The 20,153-nt window shown below is 40.3% G+C and overlaps 1 protein-coding gene across 1 annotated transcript; it reads left to right on the top strand.

Moving 5' to 3' along the window:
* Positions 1-3,776: 3,776 nt before the first annotated feature.
* LOC143886259 (basic endochitinase C-like) lies at positions 3,777-7,563 on the top strand. Its single transcript, XM_077390194.1, has 3 exons — positions 3,777-4,252; positions 6,807-6,963; positions 7,056-7,563. Exons 1-3 carry the CDS (start codon positions 3,781-3,783, stop codon positions 7,423-7,425), a joined length of 999 nt encoding a protein of 332 aa, XP_077246309.1. The 5' UTR covers positions 3,777-3,780; the 3' UTR covers positions 7,426-7,563.
* The last annotated feature ends 12,590 nt before the right edge of the window (positions 7,564-20,153 follow it).

The following is a 20,153-nucleotide window of genomic DNA, read 5'->3' on the forward strand; positions in this document are numbered from 1 at the left end:
GCCAACATGCTTGGAAGAATGCCAAACACAAACCATCCAGCCCAGGAGCCTTATCTCTACCCAAGGAGAAAACCCCTCTCTCAATTTCCTCCTCCTTAAAAGGCTTCTCCAAATCCAATAGATTATTGTGTTGCAAGTGAAGAATTTTCATGCGCTTATGGTAAAAATTACCACGGCCGATGTCCCATTCAAATCTCATAGTAAGTTCTTCTTTTCCCATGCACATTTTTTCCTGTTATTTCTAGATTTAGCTTTGAAGAGGACTATCTTGACTTGGATTATGATGCTTGCAGCAACTACAATTACGGCCCAGCTGGAAAAGCTATTGGGGCAAACCTTCTCACCAACCCTGATGTTATCTGTAGACAACTTTCAATTTATCGAATGCTATTAAATGCTATTAATTAATCACAAATATTTTCTAGATATGGTGGGTATGAAACGGGGGGACCATCCTGAATGGAAGGTCGCGATCATGCAGAATGTGAGTGGGCCCCATTTTAAGCTTCGGGCGGTATATCCTTTTTTTTTAATGAAGATGCCAATTTTATTAAATAATAATGGATTAGATGTGCACCGCGGGGTAAGGATTACGGTTACCCACCCTATATGAAATGATTTGTTAGAAGCTCTTAATTTGGCTAAGTGATATCAGAGCTTTGGTTGTTTGGAAGTATAATTGTCAGTGTGGATTGAAATGGAGAGTTCTATATGAACCATGATCAAGTCTACAGAATCAAATTGGATGATTTGAAAATTGAAACTGGAGGATATCTTAACCCCGGTGTGTCACCCTCTCTACTCATTCGCGGCGTCTAAGTATCTCCTACCAACCGTCTAGCTACCTCTCTCTCACCACCTAAGAAACTAATTAATCATTGAAAACTATTCATGGTTGCAAAACATGGCCTTAATACGAGTTCTTTTTGGAAAAGTTATAAAACATGCCTTAATACGAGTTCTAAGTGAATAACAAATTAAGAAATGACTTATAATGAAAATCCTAACTAAACTTATGCCATTTATTGGGCCCTAACTAATAATGAAAATCCTAACTAAACTTATGCCATTTATTGGGCCCTGACTAATAATGAAAATCCTAACTAAACGTATGCCATTTATTGGGCCCTAATCTTATCTCTATAGGCTGCCCGCGGAAGCTAGAGATAAGGGGCAAGAGAGACATTGTCATTCGGTAGAGATCTGTGATGACCTTTAGTATCATCCACCTGGACAAGAAGACATATCATTGAGGCCCTATTAATGGTATAGTTCGATGCTTACCCTGTTTTTGATATATGGGGGGTACGAAACTGGGGACCTCACTGAATGCAGGGTCACGATCACGTAGACATCAGGTGAGTGGACCCACTTTTAACTTCTCTTGACTCTCACGATAAGCAGTTTGCATAAAGCATGGTATATTCTTATATTCTCACAAAAAGTGAGCTGCTGTTGGATCAAATATCAAGGATGTGATTATGAGTACGTATTTGTACGCCATTTCATCATATAATTTCTCCTTTTTTTTATAATTTTAAGGGTTTTTTGTAAAATGAGTAAACCAATATGCAGTATTTGCCAAAAGAGTAACATAGAAACCAATATGAAGCATTTCTCCATTTCATCATATAATTTCTCTATAACAAAGAAACCAATATGCAGCATTTCGCCATATTTTCCGAATCGGGTATTGGTTTCTTTTTGCAAAACTATGTGCAGCATTTTGCAATTTCATCATATAATTTCTCTATAACAAAGAAAGCAATATGCAGCATTTCGCCATATTTTGCAAATCGGGTATCTCTTGACGGAAATAATATAGAAGAAGACGTTTCAAAGTTCAAAAAGAGAAAAATGCCCTTTACTACCAAAACCCAAAAACCCTATTCGATTTCCCTCATACACAAGGAGGCAAATAAGCAGAAAGGGTACTGGACGGCCTACATCATAGTATGATCCAAACCGTCCATTTGACGGCCCACAACGTAAATAGATTGGGCCCAAAAAATCATTTCCATAGGATGATCCTAGTCTTCCAATCTATAGAGCATAATTTTTGGGACACAACCTATTTACATTGTGGCCCATCAAATTGATGCAGGGCAACTTGCTTTCCAATTTTACCATTCGGTATTAGGAAGTTGACGTTTGAATCATTACCTAAAATACATCAGTTTCATTTTACCAAGTTACCAACCATGGCAACAAGTGCCAATCCATGGGATTTAGATTTAGGAAACTAGCCTTTCTTAGTTTAATAATTTAGCAGGTTCATTTCTTAAGTCTAGATAAATAGCAATAAATTACTTTTTAATTAGTACCCAATAGGAATGAGATCTAAAACAGTTTTTATTTTCTATTTAATTTTTCAATGCAAAATTGTGTAAGATCTTTACACACACACACACACACACACATATATATATATATATATATATATATATATATATATATATATATATATATATATATATATATTATGCATGTTAGTTTTTCAGCTTCACGTGGATCTAGTATCTGTGATTAATGGATTCATTAAGTGATGTATTCAGGTAAGTGGGCAACTGCACCAGGCGACCAATATTCGTGGCCGGGGATATTGATTCCTCCAAAAACAAGGCAATAATCCAGTAGATTATTGTGCTGCAAGTGAAGAATTTCCATGCGCTTATGGTAAAAATTACCACGGCCGAGGTCCCATTCAAATCTCATAGTAAGTTCTTCTTTTCCCATGCACATTTTTTCCTGTTGTTTCTATTTAGCTTTCTAGAGGACTATCTTGACTTGGTTTTGATGCTTGCAGCAACTACAATTACGGCCCAGCTGGAAAAGCTATTGGGGCAAACCTTCTCACCAACCCTGATCTTATCTGTAGACAACTTTCAATTTCTCAAATGCTATTAATTAATCACAAAGATTTTCTAGATATGGTGGGTATGAAACGGGGGGACCATCCTGAATGGAAGGTCGCGATCATGCAGAATGTGAGTGGGCCCCATTATAAGCTTCGGGCGGAATATCCTTTTTTTTTTAATGAAGATGCCAATTTTATTAAATAACAATGGATTAGATGTGCACGGCGGGCTAAGGATTACGGTTACCCACCCCATATGAAATGATTTGTTAGAAGCTCTTAATTTGGCTAAGTGATATCAGAGCTTTGGTTGTTTGGAAGTATAATTGTTAGAAGCTCTTAATTTGGCTAAGTGATATCAGAGCTTTGGTTGTTTGGAAGTATAATTGTCAGTATGGATTGAAATGGAGAGTTCTATATGAACCATGATTAAGTCTACAGAATCAAATTGGACGATTTGAAAATTGAAACTAGAGGATATCTTAACCCCGGTGTGTCACCCTCTCTACTCATTTGTGGCGTCTAAGTATCTCCTCCCAACCCTCTAGGTACCTCTCTCTCACGACCTAAGAAACTAATTAATCACTGAAAAACATTCATGGTTGCAAAACATGGCCTTAATACGAGCTCTTTTTGGAAAGGCTATAAAACAGCCAAGCCCACTAAGTGAATAACAAATTAAGAAACAACTAATAATGAAAATCCGAACTAAACTTATGCCATTTATTGGGCATTTTTCCTGTCACCTTTGTCATTTGGTGATTCCCCTACATTGAATTCCTTTTGCCTTAAATTGAATTGTGGATATATGACTCTTATTGACTAGTCATAAGGAAAAGATCCTCTCTCTCTCTCTCTCTCTCTCTCTCTCTCTATAAATAGCGCTTATGTTTCTTAGGCAAAACATCTATCTACTAGCAAAAATGAGGACCTGGATCTTGATTTTGCTCTCCTTAGCCTCTTTGTTAGGTTCCTTTGCAGACGAATGTGGAAGCCCACCTGGGGGAGCTCTGTGCCCGAGGGGGCTCTGTTGCAACGAAAATGGTTCCTGTCTCCGTATCTGTACGACAGGACCCCCGCAATGTGGAAGCCCACCTGGGGGAGCTCCGTGCCCGGGAAGGCTCTGTTGCGACCATAATAGTCACAGCTGTCAATATCGCTGTACGACACAAAACTCCACTACGAGCGGTGTGGCCTCCATCATCACTCCATCCCTCTTCGACCAAATGTTGAAGCATCGAAATGACCCCACTTGCCAAGGCAAAGGCTTCTACACTTACAATGCTTTCAGTGATGCTGCAAATGCCTTTGATGGCTTTGGCACCGTTGGGAACGTTGACACACGTAAAAGGGAGATTGCAGCTTTCTTGGCTCACACATCCCATGAAACTAATGGTGGGTTTCTAATACCATCCTAGATCGTATTACCATCCTAGATCGTATTGTGAAAAAAATAAAAATTGAAGAACTGAAAGAATGAGAAATAGCCGGGGCTAGGGCCTCCTTACTTCAAAAAGTTTCATTCACTCCATTCCTCAATAGTAATGACAAAAGATATATAACTAATAACTAGTTAGAATAAAGATAACTAAGATAAGGATAAAGATAACTATAATGTAAGCTAACAAAACAGCTAATTAGCATGTGAATGGATAGAGCCGTGTGGAGAGAGCATGCCGGAAAGTAGAGTCGTATCAGTGTCCCTATTTAGTATGTCCAATGTCGATGATTGTTTAGTTCATAATCTTCTACTTCGAGCTCACAAATTGTTAGGGGTACGTATTCAGTTAAAACCGAATCGAAAAAACCGAAAAGTTGAAACCGAATATATTTCGGTTACCTAAAATTGGAACCAAAACCGAAACCGAATAGGTGAGGAACCGAACCAAAACTGAAAACCGAAATCGGTTTTTCGGTTTTAACTGGAAAACCGAAATCACTGATCAGATTGGGTATTTTTTCTTACTGAAAATCAAAGTGGGTTTGATGGAGGGTGAATGGAGAAGAAGAGATGGTTCGGTGGAGATCAAAATCAGTGGTGGAGATGGAGGCTAGGGAATATGACGGCTGTGGAGGATTTTGCCGGATTCCAGCTAAAGTTCCCGAAGAAGAAGGTTGCAAAAGTGGCTGAAAAATGGAGATGAAGATATAGGCTAGTTAGGGTCAGATTCGAATGGGGTGGTCGGAAAATGTGCAGATAAGGTGGGGGTCGCTCCGGATTTGCAAGGGGTAGTGGTGGTGGCACTCGGGTGGAGACAAAGGTGGCACGAATTCAATGGGATTTGGAGAAGATGGAGATGGGTTAATGGTGGAGGTGGCTGATGAAGGGAGATGGGGTTAAGGTGATAGTGGCCGGAGACGGTCGGATCCCTTGCTTCTCCTTCTCTCAAACCTGGCAAAATCAGAGGACAATTGATAGAGATGTTGCAATTTGGGAGTTTCTGAAATCATTGCCCTACAATTGATGAGAAATGAAAGCTTGGATGCAATTTTGTTGAAATTTCACCCAAATAACTTTGTTAAAAATTTGTAATGGAGGTACAAGTCACGTGGGTTGTCATAACTTTGTTGGAGGGGAGAATGTGAAAACCAGCTCATGGTTTTGAATAAATGGTATTAGTGCTCAAAAGCTGCCAAAAGGCAAAAGCATTTTTAATTTCACTAAAAACAAATGAGCAAAGACCAAAGAGGACAAACAAAAGAGCAAATGGAATCTTAGCAAAAGCCACTATACGGTTAATCGGATAGAACTGAATTTTTTTTAAGAAAAACCGAAGCCGAAACCGAAAATCGAAATTGGTGCAACTTGTTAACCGAAACCGAAACCGAACCGAATGATCCTATGGAGCTGATTTTTTGGGCACACCCTATCTATGTGAGGGCTCATCAAATGAATGGTTTGCATCACCCAAACAATGTGGGGGCCATTGTATTTTAAGCCGTTGGTGTAGCTAAGTTAGCTACACCTCTCTCTCTCTCTCTCTCTCTCTCTCTCTCTCTCTCTCTCTCTCTCTCTCTATATATATATATATATATATATATATATATATATATATATATATATATATATATAGAAGAAAGTGTTGGTGAGCTTAAGCGCCCAATCACATTGGGGCCTACTTTGTTAGGATGATCCAAAGCATTCATTTGAAAGGCCCTTACATAGATGGGGTGTGTACCAAAAATCAGCTCCATAGGATCATCCTAACCCATCCATTTGTGGAGGTCAAAATGGACAGACATTATTTGTCCACAAATCTGCCATATATATATATATATATATGAGAAAACGGTTCCTACACATATGTGTAGAGAGTTCTCTACACACTAGCTTAAAATACAGTGGGGGCCCACATTGTTTGGGTGATCCAAGCCATCCATTTTAAAGGCCCTCACATAGATAGGGTGTATACAAAAAATCAAATCCATAGGATCATCCCAACCCTACGATTTGTGGAGGTAAAATGGATGTCTTTAAACCTTCACAAATTAGTCCATTTTTTGCCTCCACAGTTCGAATGGTTAGGATGATCCTATGGATCTGATTTTTTGTGGACACTTTATCTATGTGAGGGCCTTAAAAATGAATGGTTTGGATCACCCAAATAATGTGGCCCCCACTGTATTTTAAGCTAGTGTGTAGATAACTTATCTACACATATGTGTAGGAACCGTTTTCTCATATATATATATATATATATATATATATATATGGGATTTGCTAAGCTCCATCGCAAAAGGAGACAAAAGCTGTCGTCTCCATTCACGAGGTGGCTGGTCTGAATTGCGACTGACCGCCTGTGAAAATCCTTTTGCGATGGACGCTAGTAATTCCCTATATATATATATATATATATATATATATATATATATATGAGTGTTAGTTTTTCAACTTAACATGGATCTAGAATCTGTGAATAATTAATGATTCATTAATTGATGTATTCAGGTAAGTGGGCAACTGCACCAGGCGACCAATATTCATGGGGATATTGCCTCCTTCAAAAACAAGGCAAGAATCCAGTAGATTACTGCGTTGCAAGTGCAGAATTTCCATGCGCTTATGGTAAAGAATACCACGGCCGAGGTCCCATTCAAATCTCATAGTAAGTTCTTCTTTTTCCATGCATTTTTTTCTGCTGTTTCTAGATTTAGCTTTCTAGAGGACTATCTTTACTTGGATTTTTGATGCTTGCAGCAACTACAACTATGGCCCAACTGGAAAAGCCATTGGGGCGAACCTTCTTACCAACCCTGATCTAGTTTCCACAGATGCTATCGTTTCATTTAAGACAGCCATATGGTATTGGATGACCTCTAAATCAGAAAAACCTTCCTGCCATGATACCATCACAGGCCGATGGACACCATCCAATGAAGATAAAATTGCGGGTCGCCTTCCTGGATTCGGTGTTTCCACCAACATCATCAATGGGGGACTTGAATGTGGCAAAGGGAACAATGTTGCAGTCGCTAACCGCATCGGATTCTACAAGAGATACTGTGACATACTTGGTGTGAGCTATGGCACCAACCTTGACTGCTACAACCAAAAGCCTTTTGCTTAGTTAATTAGGCTTTTTCTATGTATTTGAATAAGTGACTACTAGTGTCATCTATGTAAAGGTATATGTATATGTCAAAGACCATTTGGCATTAGTATTAAAATCCTCGGTAAATATAAGTTGATTAAATAAAACTATAAGGAGGATGCATTAGAAATCTAAAGTGTGAGGACTCTATGAAACGCGGGGATCTCCCTTAAATGACAAAATAATAAACGAGACCTACTATTTGTCAAGGGTGTTTCATAAAATTATCATCGATTACCCCTTGATATAAGGTGCATAGGACATACATGTGTCACGCCCCCGACTCAATATCTAGACTGGGCACACGACAACGTTGCACGCCTGCAAGGCGAACCCTCAAGCATGCAAGGCACTTGATACCACAAGCAATACAATCATATGTCTAAAATAAATCTAGGCATATATCCGAGTACTAAAGTCAATGTAAAACTAAAACATCAATACGTAACAATGCTTACTAAATTTGTATGCTCACTCAAGTGTAAATTGATTATACCAGTGTTTTTCCGAAATAAAGTGAGACTACACTCCCGCTCCAAATCCTTGAGAGAGTCAGGTCTCAATATCTGAAAAGTATAACCCACGGATGAGCTAACGCTCAGCAAGTAATAAAGCATTACTCTAGCTGCCTCTAAGCCTGCCAAGGAAACAGAGGTTGAAGCTAAGTAATTATGGAACCGAAATACGAAAATATGAGGCATGGAGCAATGCAAAGTAAACTAAGCATAGATTGAGCAATCAAGAGATCGATTCATTTTGTCATAACAAGGACCAATTGAGATGATGTACAAATCACTTACTAAGACTGAATCTGATCCCACTTTGTTCGAAGATCAGAAAGTTAGAATGTCACTAGAAATCTCTAAGGATCGGAAGGTTAGAATCATCATATGGAGATGGTTTTTAGGTACGATCTATTTACGTTGGGCCTACAACTAAGTAGTTTGGAACTTCTAACAAGGTGGGCCAGCTCTCTTTTTTAACAAAATACATGCACCTATGTACGGACACTGTATAATGCGTATTTATTAGAAAACTCATTAGGGCCAACCTTATATGAAGATCCAAACCACTCATTTGTTGGGCCCCGGTGCATATATCCTTTCCCATAAAAGCATATAACTAGGATGATCCTAACTCTTCAATCTGTTATACGGTGTCCTCGGTATAGAGATCAAAGGGTTAGGATCATCCTATGAAGATGATTTTATAGGAAAGGCATGTTTGCATTGGGCCCAGCAAATGGATGGTTTGGATTTTGAATAAGGTGGGCCCAAGTTTTTTTTTTTTTAAATACGTCATATATGGTCTTCGCATGTTGGTGCATGTATTTTTTTTAATACAGTTGGGCCTAGCTGTTCAAAGATAAAAAATACTCAGATGTTGGGCCCCAACTAAGAGTTGTGTTGAGAGAGAGAGAGAGAGAGAGAGAGAGAGAGTTGTGAGGGTGTGTACGGTGTGCTAAAGGACATAGAGAGGAAGAGCGAGCGAGAGGTTGTACTGGTTGTAGGCTTCACAAATCACAACCAACCTTGTTCGAAAATCCAGACCTTTCATTTGTTCGCCCAATTTAATTAGGCTTTCCCCCAAAAAATCATCTCCATAGCTAGGAAGATCCTCTTCAATTTGTTCTATGTTGCCTTCAATTGTAGGATTAGGATCATCCTATGGAAATGATTTCCTAGGCATGGCCTTTTTTCTCCGAGGCCAACAAATGAACCGTTTGGATCTTTGAATAAGGTGAACCCAAGTATATTTTTTTTGAAAAAAAAATGCATGTTATAATGTGTCCGCATGTAGGTGTACCTATTTTTTAAAAATACGGTGGGGCCTACATATTCAAAGACCTAAAAATTTTGATAGGCCCACGAAAGAGTTGTGTTGAGAGAGAGAGAGAGAGAGAGAGCGTTGGGAGTAGGGGTGCAAGTTTGGCCCTGTCAGCCCTGACCCGCCATAACCCATCCTGAGCCCGAACAGGGTCAGGGCTGGATTTTCCAACCTTGAAGGCGGGTCAGGGTTCATTTTTTTAGACCTTGACTCAGGTCGGGTCAAGTTCTGGGTTAATGCCTCGGGTACCCTGACCAGGCCCTACCGTAAGTTTTAAGTTTTATATTATAGAATTGAACCATCTGTGCATATTTCTTTTGCCAATGTTTTCTATTATCTTGGGTTGATGTTTCTTTAGATTATTATTATTAATTGTCTCTGTTTCCTATCATGTTGTTAAATTCATATTGTCTTATTTTGTTCCCTTTCTCTGTTTATTGATCATTTTGTTCTATATGATAAGTGGTTGCTTTATTTTTGGCACTCTTAACAGGTATTTGCACTAGGGTCAATTAGGGCCGGGTCGGGCCGGCACTAGGGTCAATTAGGGCCAATCAGGACGGGTCAGGGCCAGCACTGAGCCCTGTAGGGCGGGCAATGGGTTGAGGTTTTTCGGCCCTGACTCAGGGTCAAGGCGGGTCAGGGCCGAGATAATGGGATCCAGGGTTGGGCTAGGGTTTTGAAAAACCCGACCCTGTTGCAGCCCTAGTTGGGAGGGTATATACCGTTTGTGTGTGTGTGTGTGTGTGTGTGAGAGAGAGAGAGAGAGAGAGGGAGAGAGAGAGAGAGAGAGAGAGAGAGAGAGAGAGAGAGAGAGAGAGAGTGTTGTGAGGGTGTGTGAGGTTTTTTAGAGAGAGGAGGGGTGAATTTATTTTAGAAGGGTGTGAATCTATCATTGAACTTTAATTTAAAATAAGGGATTTGCTAGCGTCCATCGCAGAAGGCATTTCGCGGATGGTCTGTTGCATCTGACAACAGCCAGAGAGGCTCTCTTTTCAGCAGATTTTGTCTTCATTCACGAGGTAGCTGCTATCTGATGTAACCGACCATCCGTGAAATGCCTTTTGCGACGGATGCTAGCAAGCAAGATAAATAGAAGTATGAGTCAGTAAACAAGATAAAATTGGTTTCCCGAGGCCTCAACCCTAACCCAACCCCGAAATAAAATTGGTTTATTAGCTAGCTGATCTGGACCACCCAGATGGCTAGCCCTAACTAGAATGGGCCATGGTTCAAAATCAAACTGATAAGACAATCTTACTCACGAAAATCGGTGGAAAGTTGGACAGTTTCACCGTTTCTATTCCACTCACTCATTAGAGTCGGTTAATCATCTGATAAATGATAATAAAAACTATTATTTGATCAGTTCAATGTCGTGCTAAAATGGTTTGAAGATGTCATTATAGAATGGTACGACTAGGATTGCTTGTCGTTGTGCCCTCTGCATGTGGGTCAAATTACCTCGGTTGTCTATCTCAATATGGGAATGTGATTGACCACTAAAAACTTTTCCAAAAATTTTATGATTTTTACATAAAAATTGACGGGGACCTTCAATTTATATTGTTATCACCAAACACAAAGTCCATAGAAAGGTCTTCCCACAATTCATCTAGAACTGGAAGAGGCATTACCAGAAAAGGAGAGCGAGGTTCATGCCATAAACAGATCATGAGGATTTGTATTATTTCAAGCAGTGTGAACAAAATGCTTGCTACATGGAACTCCATCTTACAACTATTCAATTATGTACTAAAGAATAGATCCAAACAATATAGAGGAATGCTGGACTCGCAGGAGCCCATGCGAAAAATCAGGGAAAGGGCGCGCGGTCGCGGTAAAGGCAAAGGTTGGAAAGGCAAGAGAGCCTATTTACCATCCGGTTGAAGCATAACTATACCCAGTTTACCCGGGCGGGGATAGCTGATTGAGTTTCTCCATAAGCGGATTTGGCAAATAGAGGTCGATACCCAGCAACAGAGCCCTATTACGTAAAGGGCGGGTGCAAGGCAGTTCAGAATCGAGCAAATTCAGGTGCATAAGCGTCTCAGAACCCATTGATTCGGCTTGAATTTCCAAATCCGGCTCGCTCCCGGCTACGTGTCCTTTGGACCCTTCGCCCGCTTAGAAGTGGATTCGAACCACTGACACAAGGATTTTCAGTCCTTTACTCTAACCAGCTGAGCTACCTGAACCACTTTCCTAAAGTGTGTGTTTTCTTCATCGAATAGCGCCCTACCTTACCAAGCTCGCCCCTACTCTCTCTTAAGCTTGCCCCCGTGCTGAAAAGCCGTATCGCGCGAGTAGCGCGCAACGGAGCAAGTGTAGGCGACCGGCAGGGAGCCGCAACGCTAAGAGGGATCCACCGAAGAAGACCCTTCCTTTTGTTCGGAAGAAAAGGAGGATCCGGACAAACTAGATGAAACGGAAGAGATCCGAGTGAATGAGTTTTAGATCCTTCCGGCTCTCGCATGGTTTAGTAAACGTCCGCTGTCTTTAGTAGTTTCAATCCCTCCGGTCACAAGCTGTGGTATAATCTCTCTGTCCCTTACACTTTCATTACAAATGAAACTAGAAATGTAACTGTCACCGTAATTGTCGCTACTACTTGAAATATAACTCTCAATACTGATTTCAGGGAACGGGCGGACAGTTTCAATCACCATTCATTTGTCAAGAAACCTCGGACTAAAGGTGCTTTAAAAAAGCACATGCCACTGGAGCAGCTGAATATTTCGCGCTAAAGAAAAAAGACTTATATTAGTATACCGACCCCTCCCTTACTCAACAGCCCCTCGTTAAGTACACTTCCTATCTGTTAGTCAATTTACAAAGGATTTACAGTGCTAATTTGAATTCACTCCTGATGCATTTGTGGTGAAGGACCTCAGGGGAAACTTATGAGTAAAGGCAGGGAGCATGGGGGGCTGTATGCTTGATAGTACCCATTTTGGGAACGTCCAGTGCCAAAGTCACTGAATGGGGAAGTCGCCAATCCCTAAAACGGACTATGTAATATACTTTATCTGCTGGGTGACGTGACAGGCGGGTGCGGAAATGAAATTCATTGCTCCCCTTTAACTCTTTATTCTCTCTTAAATAAAGCTGCTGACTGCAAGTCGTGTTGAAGAGTGCAAAATCATATCATTTTCCCAGTCTTTCTAGCTACAGAGATCAATGCAGTCAATTATGTATCGCCTAGAAGTTGGTTAGCTACCTCTCATTTTGTTCTAGGATTCTTCCTATTCGTGGGTCATTTGTGGCATGCGGGAAGGGCCCGTGCAGCTGCAGCAGGATTTGAAAAAGGAATCGATCGTGATTTTGAACCTGTTCTTTCTATGACCCCTCTTAACTGATACAGGAGATAAAATGCATGAAGTAGGAAGAGAAAAGTATGCTGCGGATAAGTTATCAGCTGCAGCGGCTAGCTTATCAGTTGTATGGGAAGTCCCCCATGGCAGAACCAATCGACAAGCGAAGCTCCTTGAAACCGGAGCCCTCAAAATCGAGAAATTGCAATAGAAAAGAAGAAAAGAAAAAAGGGAGGTTTGTGATGATTTTGAAATCTTTTCTACTAGGTAATCTATTATCCTTATGCATGAAGATAATCAATTCGGTCGTTGTGGTCGGACTCTATTATGGATTTCTGACCACATTCTCCATAGGGCCCTCTTATCTCTTCCTTCTCCGAGCCACTAGAGGCTCGGGAAACAAAGAGAAGATGTGTCGAACGAGATATCCAGCAACAAGAAGATACATAACCCTATTCCGGTCTGGTCCGGTATGGAATGAACTTATAATCTGATGATCGAGTCGATTCCATGATTATAAGTTCATAACCCCAGCCCGTTCCCATTTTGGGCGGAACAGATCTACTCATTCTTTTATTCCAGTTAGTAAGAGGGATCTTGAACTAAGAAATAGACCCTAGAAGCTAAAAGAGGGTATCCTGAGCAAGGAGCTGAGGCAACTATTCAATCAAATGATATTGAGCATGTTTCCCATCTCTTCTCGAGAAACAAGTGGGGTATTTCTTTACAAAATTGTGCTCAATTTCATATGTGGCAATTCCCCGAAGATCAATCTCCTGATTATGGATTAATGATTGAGTGACATAAGTTAGGAATTCATTGATTGACCAACTCAGTAATTGATTGATTGACCACGTCAGCGTAAAACTCGTTGCTTTGAATGATGCATATGTAGAAAGCCTATTTTTTGCTAGTATTTACTAGCAGGTTTGATCTTTCTTTCCTTCTTTCTATAGTGGAGATAGTCGCACGTAATGACAGATGACGGCTCGATCCAGAGGTTAGTCACATAATAAGTGAAGCTGCGTTCCGCTTGATTAGTGGTGATGGCCCCAAGGTGACACCGAAGGTCTACCTCCTTTCGTGCGCCCCTCACCTCCTCCATGAGGATGATCCACTGGATTCATTGCAACACCACGAACAATGGGGCTGCTGGATGGACCTCCTTCTTGGTTGGCATTGAATCTCTCTCATTACTCATTAAAGGAAGACCTTAGCTAGAAATGGTCAGAAAGATAGGATCGGATATCAGTAGAGCAGAGCTATCCCGACCATCCCCGACGCATCATCCTACTAGAGGGCTTGGGTCTATGTCAATTAAAGGGACTCAAAAAACATTAGAAAATCTTACCTCAGCCTTGGAATTTCTTGGATCTTCAAAAAGAAGAGTTTGTAAGTGTAAGAGTAATGATATGGACTGTGAATGATTCAATAATGGAGACTCAACCTTGACTTAATAGGGCTTTATTAAGCGATTCAACTCAGTACTCGGTTAGGTTCGCTCCCAACTCAACTCCCAAGGCTTCTGTGGCGCCACAACAGCGCTTTTGCTTTCTTTTCCTCTGGCTACTAAGATGTTTCAGTTCGCCAGGTTGTCTCTTGCCTGCCCATGGATTCAGCAGCAGTTCGAAAGGTTGACCTATTCGGGAATCCAATACACAAATCAATTGGTTCTGTCAGGCTAGCTATATGCTGTGTAGTATCAACCATTTTCACAGAAGGTGGCGAGATGATATCTTGAGCTCGGGATTTAGGGTATATTCTACTCGGTTGGCGTTGGTGTATTCTTTTCATTAAGATCGGGGTATAGAATCATTGTTTCTATTGATTCGATATGAATACATAAACAGAAACAGAATGCATCGACCAATTAGACTCTCTCCTTGTCCCAGATTTATACTTAATTGATTTGATTCAATCTTCAATCTGTTGAATTATGAGGAACCCTTACATAGAACAACTCATGGGTTCCTATACCCAAATTAGATACTTTTGACCACGGCTTAACCTCTAAAAAGAAATTTTCGTTTTAGTGAGTTACCCCGTGACAATAGCCATAGTAATGGGATTGGGAATCCCCGGGAGAAGGAGTTCTTGATGGCACTCCGGTCGCGGATTTATATAAGGATTGACTTACGAATCGAGTCGATGCGTCATTGCCTGGGGACCGAATCCATTCGATTTCGAAAAAGGATTACTAATCCTTCACTTTTCGAGGAATCCTTCATCAGTGGTTGTGAATGACTGACTTTTTCAATCTTTTCGACGCCCTTTCCCTGATTTTTTGCAAGGGCTCGTGTAAGTCTAGCATTCCTCAACAATAAAATAGAGTTACAGATGCCTTAAGTCAGAAGGCAAATTTGAATGAATGCTGAATTTGTGGGGTTCAAGCGTTCAAACGGACTACATGAGAAAGATGGGGACTTCAAAGAGAGATGAATGAGATCAAATCAATTTACAGGGGATACGGGATATGCATGTCTGCGATGGGTCTCTGTTCATTGAAAATCATCTGCGTTTCGCAGAGTTCGTTGTGGGAACAGATCATATGGGAGTTGCATGGAGGCGGATTAGGAGATCACTTGGGACGTGACAAGACCATGTCTCTTGTAGAGGAGTGATATGGACACATTGACAAGGCCATCCTAGATGCCAATGCAAGGTCTTTACAAAATTCAGCTCGCTTTGCACTTACAATTTTTCACCCATTGCTTCCATGCCATGAAGTCCGGTGTTTTTCAAAAAGTATTGTCACACCCTGACTCCACTGTGCAACTATTGCCCGATTCTGGGTTTCTACCCTCTCCAGTTTTGTTTTTCAGCAGCACTAACTGTGCCAAACCCACTATGCAGGACCCTCCCTTTGCTGAAAATGCGTCCACACAAGGAGAAGGGGAATCTACATATATAGACGAAAAACTTTGCCTCCCTTTCTGAAGTAGGATCTCACAATCCATCTCCCTTGGGGCCCAGCATCCTCGCTAGCACAACGTACTAGAGGGAGGTCCCACTCTGACACCAATTTGTCACGCCTCGATCCTATTGGGTAAAAACTGTCTGGCTCTAGGTCTCAACCCTCCCCACTTTTTTTCCAACAGTACTAACAGTGCCTGACACACTCCGCGAGGCCCACCCCTTCGAGATGCTAAAAATGAGTGTACACAGGAAGAAGGGAAATCCACATATATAGCCCAAAAACTTTTCCTCCCTTTCCGAAGTGGGATTTCAGAAGTACAAGTTGGCCCACTTAATAGGATAATCTAAATTGTTCATTTGTTGGGCCACAACGTAAATAGGTTGTGATGATCCTTATACCCTCCATCTATAGAGGTTTCTGTAAGGAGTATTCCCTCTATAGATCGAGAGGACAAGGATCATCCTATAGAAATGATTTCCTGGGCACAACTAATTTATGTTGTGAACCAATAAATGAACAGTTTGGAAAATCCTAAGAAGGCCGAATTGTACTTTTTGGAAAATAATAGACTTTACGGCCACACAGAGTGTAAAATATCATCTATAAAAAAAAAGGAGTTATAAGAACCATATTGCAGGATGATCCAAACCGTCCATGTGATGGAACACAACGTAAATAGGTTGTTCCCTAAAAATCATTTCCAAAGGATGATACTAGCCCTCCGATCTATAGAGGTTTCCATAATATGCAGTTCCTCTATAAGTCGGAGGGTTGAGATCATCCTATTGTAATGATTTTTTTGGCACCACTTATTTATGTTGTAGCCCATCACATGGACGGTTTGGATCATCCAATATCTTATGCATGAGGTGTCAATTGGGAATGGGACAACCTGACCAAGGACCATATGTGATAGCAAGACGACAATGAGAGACAATGTCATAAGGTAGAGATCAGTGATGTACCTTTAGTATCATCCATCTGTACAAGAAGCATTATAATCGATGCCCCATTTATTGCATTTGTGAAGGGAAAATGCAAAGCCGCCGGGCTTAGATTTTTCCTAAGTTCGGAGCCCTCTGGGTTCTAGATAATTGCTTTAGTTGGATGCTTACTGTTTTGGATGTTCTCTCTGAAATAACAGAGAGTAATAATCAAAGGAAAAAAATCCTTGAAGCAACAGACAACATTCAAATTACTCGAATTCTTTTAATAAGAAAGATTTCCAAGATATGGCGGGTACCACCATGAACTAAGAGTCACGATCATGGGACTCCATGTGAATGGGCCCATATTGAGCTTCACATGCAATAAGCCCTTTGCATAGAGCATGGTATATTCTTATAACTTTAATAACTCAGAAGAGAATGCATATTCACTTATTCAGTAACTAGTGTAGATATCATTATACGGGCATTTTCCTATCACCCTTGCCTTTGACTATTCTTTCCTTTTGCCCTACAATGAATTCCTTTCGCCTTACATTGAACTCTCGACAACTATATATATATATAGAGAGAGAGAGAGAGAGAGGAATATGTTCGTGCGCTCAAGCTCTAATAGGAAATGGTGCGCTTGAGTGCACCAATCACATGGGTCCCACAATTTCTGTGAGGATCCAAACCATTCATTTGCAAGGCCCTATCATAGATAGGGTGTGTACCAAAAATCAGCTCCATTGAATCATCCTAACCCCTCCAAAAGTGGAGGGCAAATATGGGTAGATTTGTGGTCTGTCCATTTTGACCTCCACAAATGGATGGGTTAGGATGATCCTATGGAGCTGATTTTGTACACACCCTATCTATGTAAGGCCATTTCTAGTGAATGCTTTGGATCATCCTAACAATGTGGGACTCATTGGTTTGAGAGCTCAAGCTCACCATAAGGTTCCAACGCTCAAGCTCACAATCATTTTCCTCATATATATATGAGAAAAGTGTTCCTGCGCAGCTATGCAGGGAGTTATCTGTGCATTAGTGGCATAAAAAGCCACCTATTGGTCGCTTTTTTGGACCCCGCAAAGGTGGACCCGCCATACGAACCAATTGCAGGTAACTCCCTGTGCAGCTGCGCATGAACACCTCTCTCTCTCTCTCTCTCTCTCTCTCTCTCTATATATATATATATATATATATATATATATATATATATATATATATATATATATATATATGAGGAAACTGTTGGTGAGCTTAAGCTCACCAAACTTATGGTGAGCTATCTTGCCCAATCACATGGGGCCCCACTTTGTTAGGATGATCCAAACCATTCATTTGAAAGTCCCTTACATAGCCATAGGATCATCCTAACCCCTCCATTTGTGGAGGACAAGAATGGACAGACACAAATCTGCCCCATTTTTGTCCTCCACAAATGGAGGGGTTAGGATGATCCTATGGAGCTGATTTTTGGTACACCCCCTATCTATGATAAGGCCTTGCAAATGAATGGTTTGGATCACTCCCCAAAATGTGGGACCCATGTGATTGGGCAAGCTAGCTCACCGTAAGTTTGGTGAGCTTAACAGTTTCCTCATATATATATATATATATATATATATATATATATATATATATATATATATATATATATATATATATATATATAGAGAGAGAGAGAGAGAGAGAACTGTTGGTGAGCTGAAGCGCACCATTTTTTTAGTGCGCTTAAGTTGTTATAACGCCCCCCATTGGTGCGCTTAAGCGGGACCCAAACATTTAAACGAATGGGAGGCGTTATAACAACTTAAGCGCACCAAAAAAATGGTGAGCTTAAGCGCACCAACAGTTCTCTCATATATATATATATATATATATATATATATATATATATATATAGAAAACGGTTCCTACACATATGTGTAGAGAGTTCTCTACACACTAGCTTAAAATACAGTGGGGGCCCACATTGTTTGGGTGATCCAAGCCATCCATTTTAAAGGCCCTCACGTAGATAGGGTGTCTACAAAAAATCAGATCCATAAGATCATCCCAACCCTACGATTTGTGGAGGTAAAATGGATGTCTTTAAACCTTTACAAATTAGTCCATTTTTTGCCTCCACAGTTCGAATGGTTAGGATGATCCTATGGATCTGATTTTTTGTGGACACCCTATCTATGTGAGGGCCTTAAAAATGAATGGTTTAGATCACCCAAATAATGTGGCCCCCACTGTATTTTAAGCTAGTGTGTAGATAACTTATCTACACAAGTGTGTAGGAACCGTTTTCTCATATATATATATATATATATATGAGAAAACGGTTCCTACACATATGTGTAGATAAGTTATCTACACACTAGCTTAAAATACAGCGGGGGCCTACATTGTTTGAGTGATCCAAATTATTCATTTGAAAGGCCCTCACATAGATAGGGTATCCACAAAAAATCAGATCCATAGGATCATCCTAACCATTCGAACTGTGGAGGCAAAAAATGGACTAATTTGTGAAGTTTTATACACGTCCATTTTACCTCCACAAATTGTAGGGTTGGGATGATCTTATGGATCTGATTTTTTGAACTTATCTACACAAGTGATTTAATTTTTGAACTTATAGAGTCTAACCATTGATTTTAAATACTCTAACCGTCTATTAAATGGCATAAATCCGAGGTTTGGGATGGTTTGATGTGGCCAGTAACCTAAATTGAACCTCAACTTCTTTGGGACTTCCAACCCATCTTTTTTAGGGGGATTTATCTTTATATTTGCACCCATTGGCTGATATAATTTGGAACAATCTTTTGAGAGAAGTATATGCACTCCCTTGTTTTGCTTCAAATTTCTACTTTTTGTTTGGCTGTTATTAGCTTATTTGGTGAAAACGAGGTGCTTGTAGGCATGTCTGGCTACCATGAATTTTTTTTCCTGGAAAATTAGCTTAGCAATGAGGGAGGGTGGGAGAGGGAGAGGCACAAGAGTGACTTAGTGAGGAGAGTGTAAGAAAAGCATGAAAAACAAGGCAACAAGAAACGCCACCCAAAATATGATTGATTTTTTCGTAATTTTTTAACCACTGCTCACCTGTACTCATTCGTACCCTCTCAAATCCCTCCTCCTCCCAGCCGCACTGTCCCTCTCAGCACTCGAGAAATGAATTTATCAAAGAAAAAATTTGTGGTTGCCAAACACGGCCTTGATATGAGCTCTTTTCGGAAAAATTATCGAACACCCAAGGATACTATGTCTTTAACAAAGAAACCAAGTGTAAAGAAAATCCTAGAAAAAAAAACTTGCGCCATTTATTCGGCCCTAATCTTATCTCTATAGATGGCTTGCAGAAGATAAGTGACGAGAGACATTGTCATAAGGTAGAGATAAAGTGATGTACCTTTAGAATCATCCTCTTGGACAAGAAGCCATATGATTGATGCCCCATTAATGGCATTTGTGAAGCTAAAATTCAAAGCCGCCGGGTTTAGATTTTTGCTAAGCTTGAAACCCTCTGGGTTTCTAGATGTGTTGGATGGTTACACTGTTTGGATATTATCTCTGAAATTTTAATGAGTAATGACCAAAGAAAATTAGGAAAAAAAAACTTGAAGAAACAAGACAACTTTCAATTTCCCGAATGCTATTAATCAAAAAGATTTTCTAGATATGGTGAGTATGAAATGGGGGACCATTCTGAATGAA

The sequence above is a fragment of the Tasmannia lanceolata genome, unplaced genomic scaffold (genome assembly GCF_043159265.1).
Source record: "Tasmannia lanceolata isolate RefF3 unplaced genomic scaffold, GAP_Taslan_0.1 ptg000011l, whole genome shotgun sequence".
Taxonomy (NCBI): domain Eukaryota; kingdom Viridiplantae; phylum Streptophyta; class Magnoliopsida; order Canellales; family Winteraceae; genus Tasmannia; species Tasmannia lanceolata.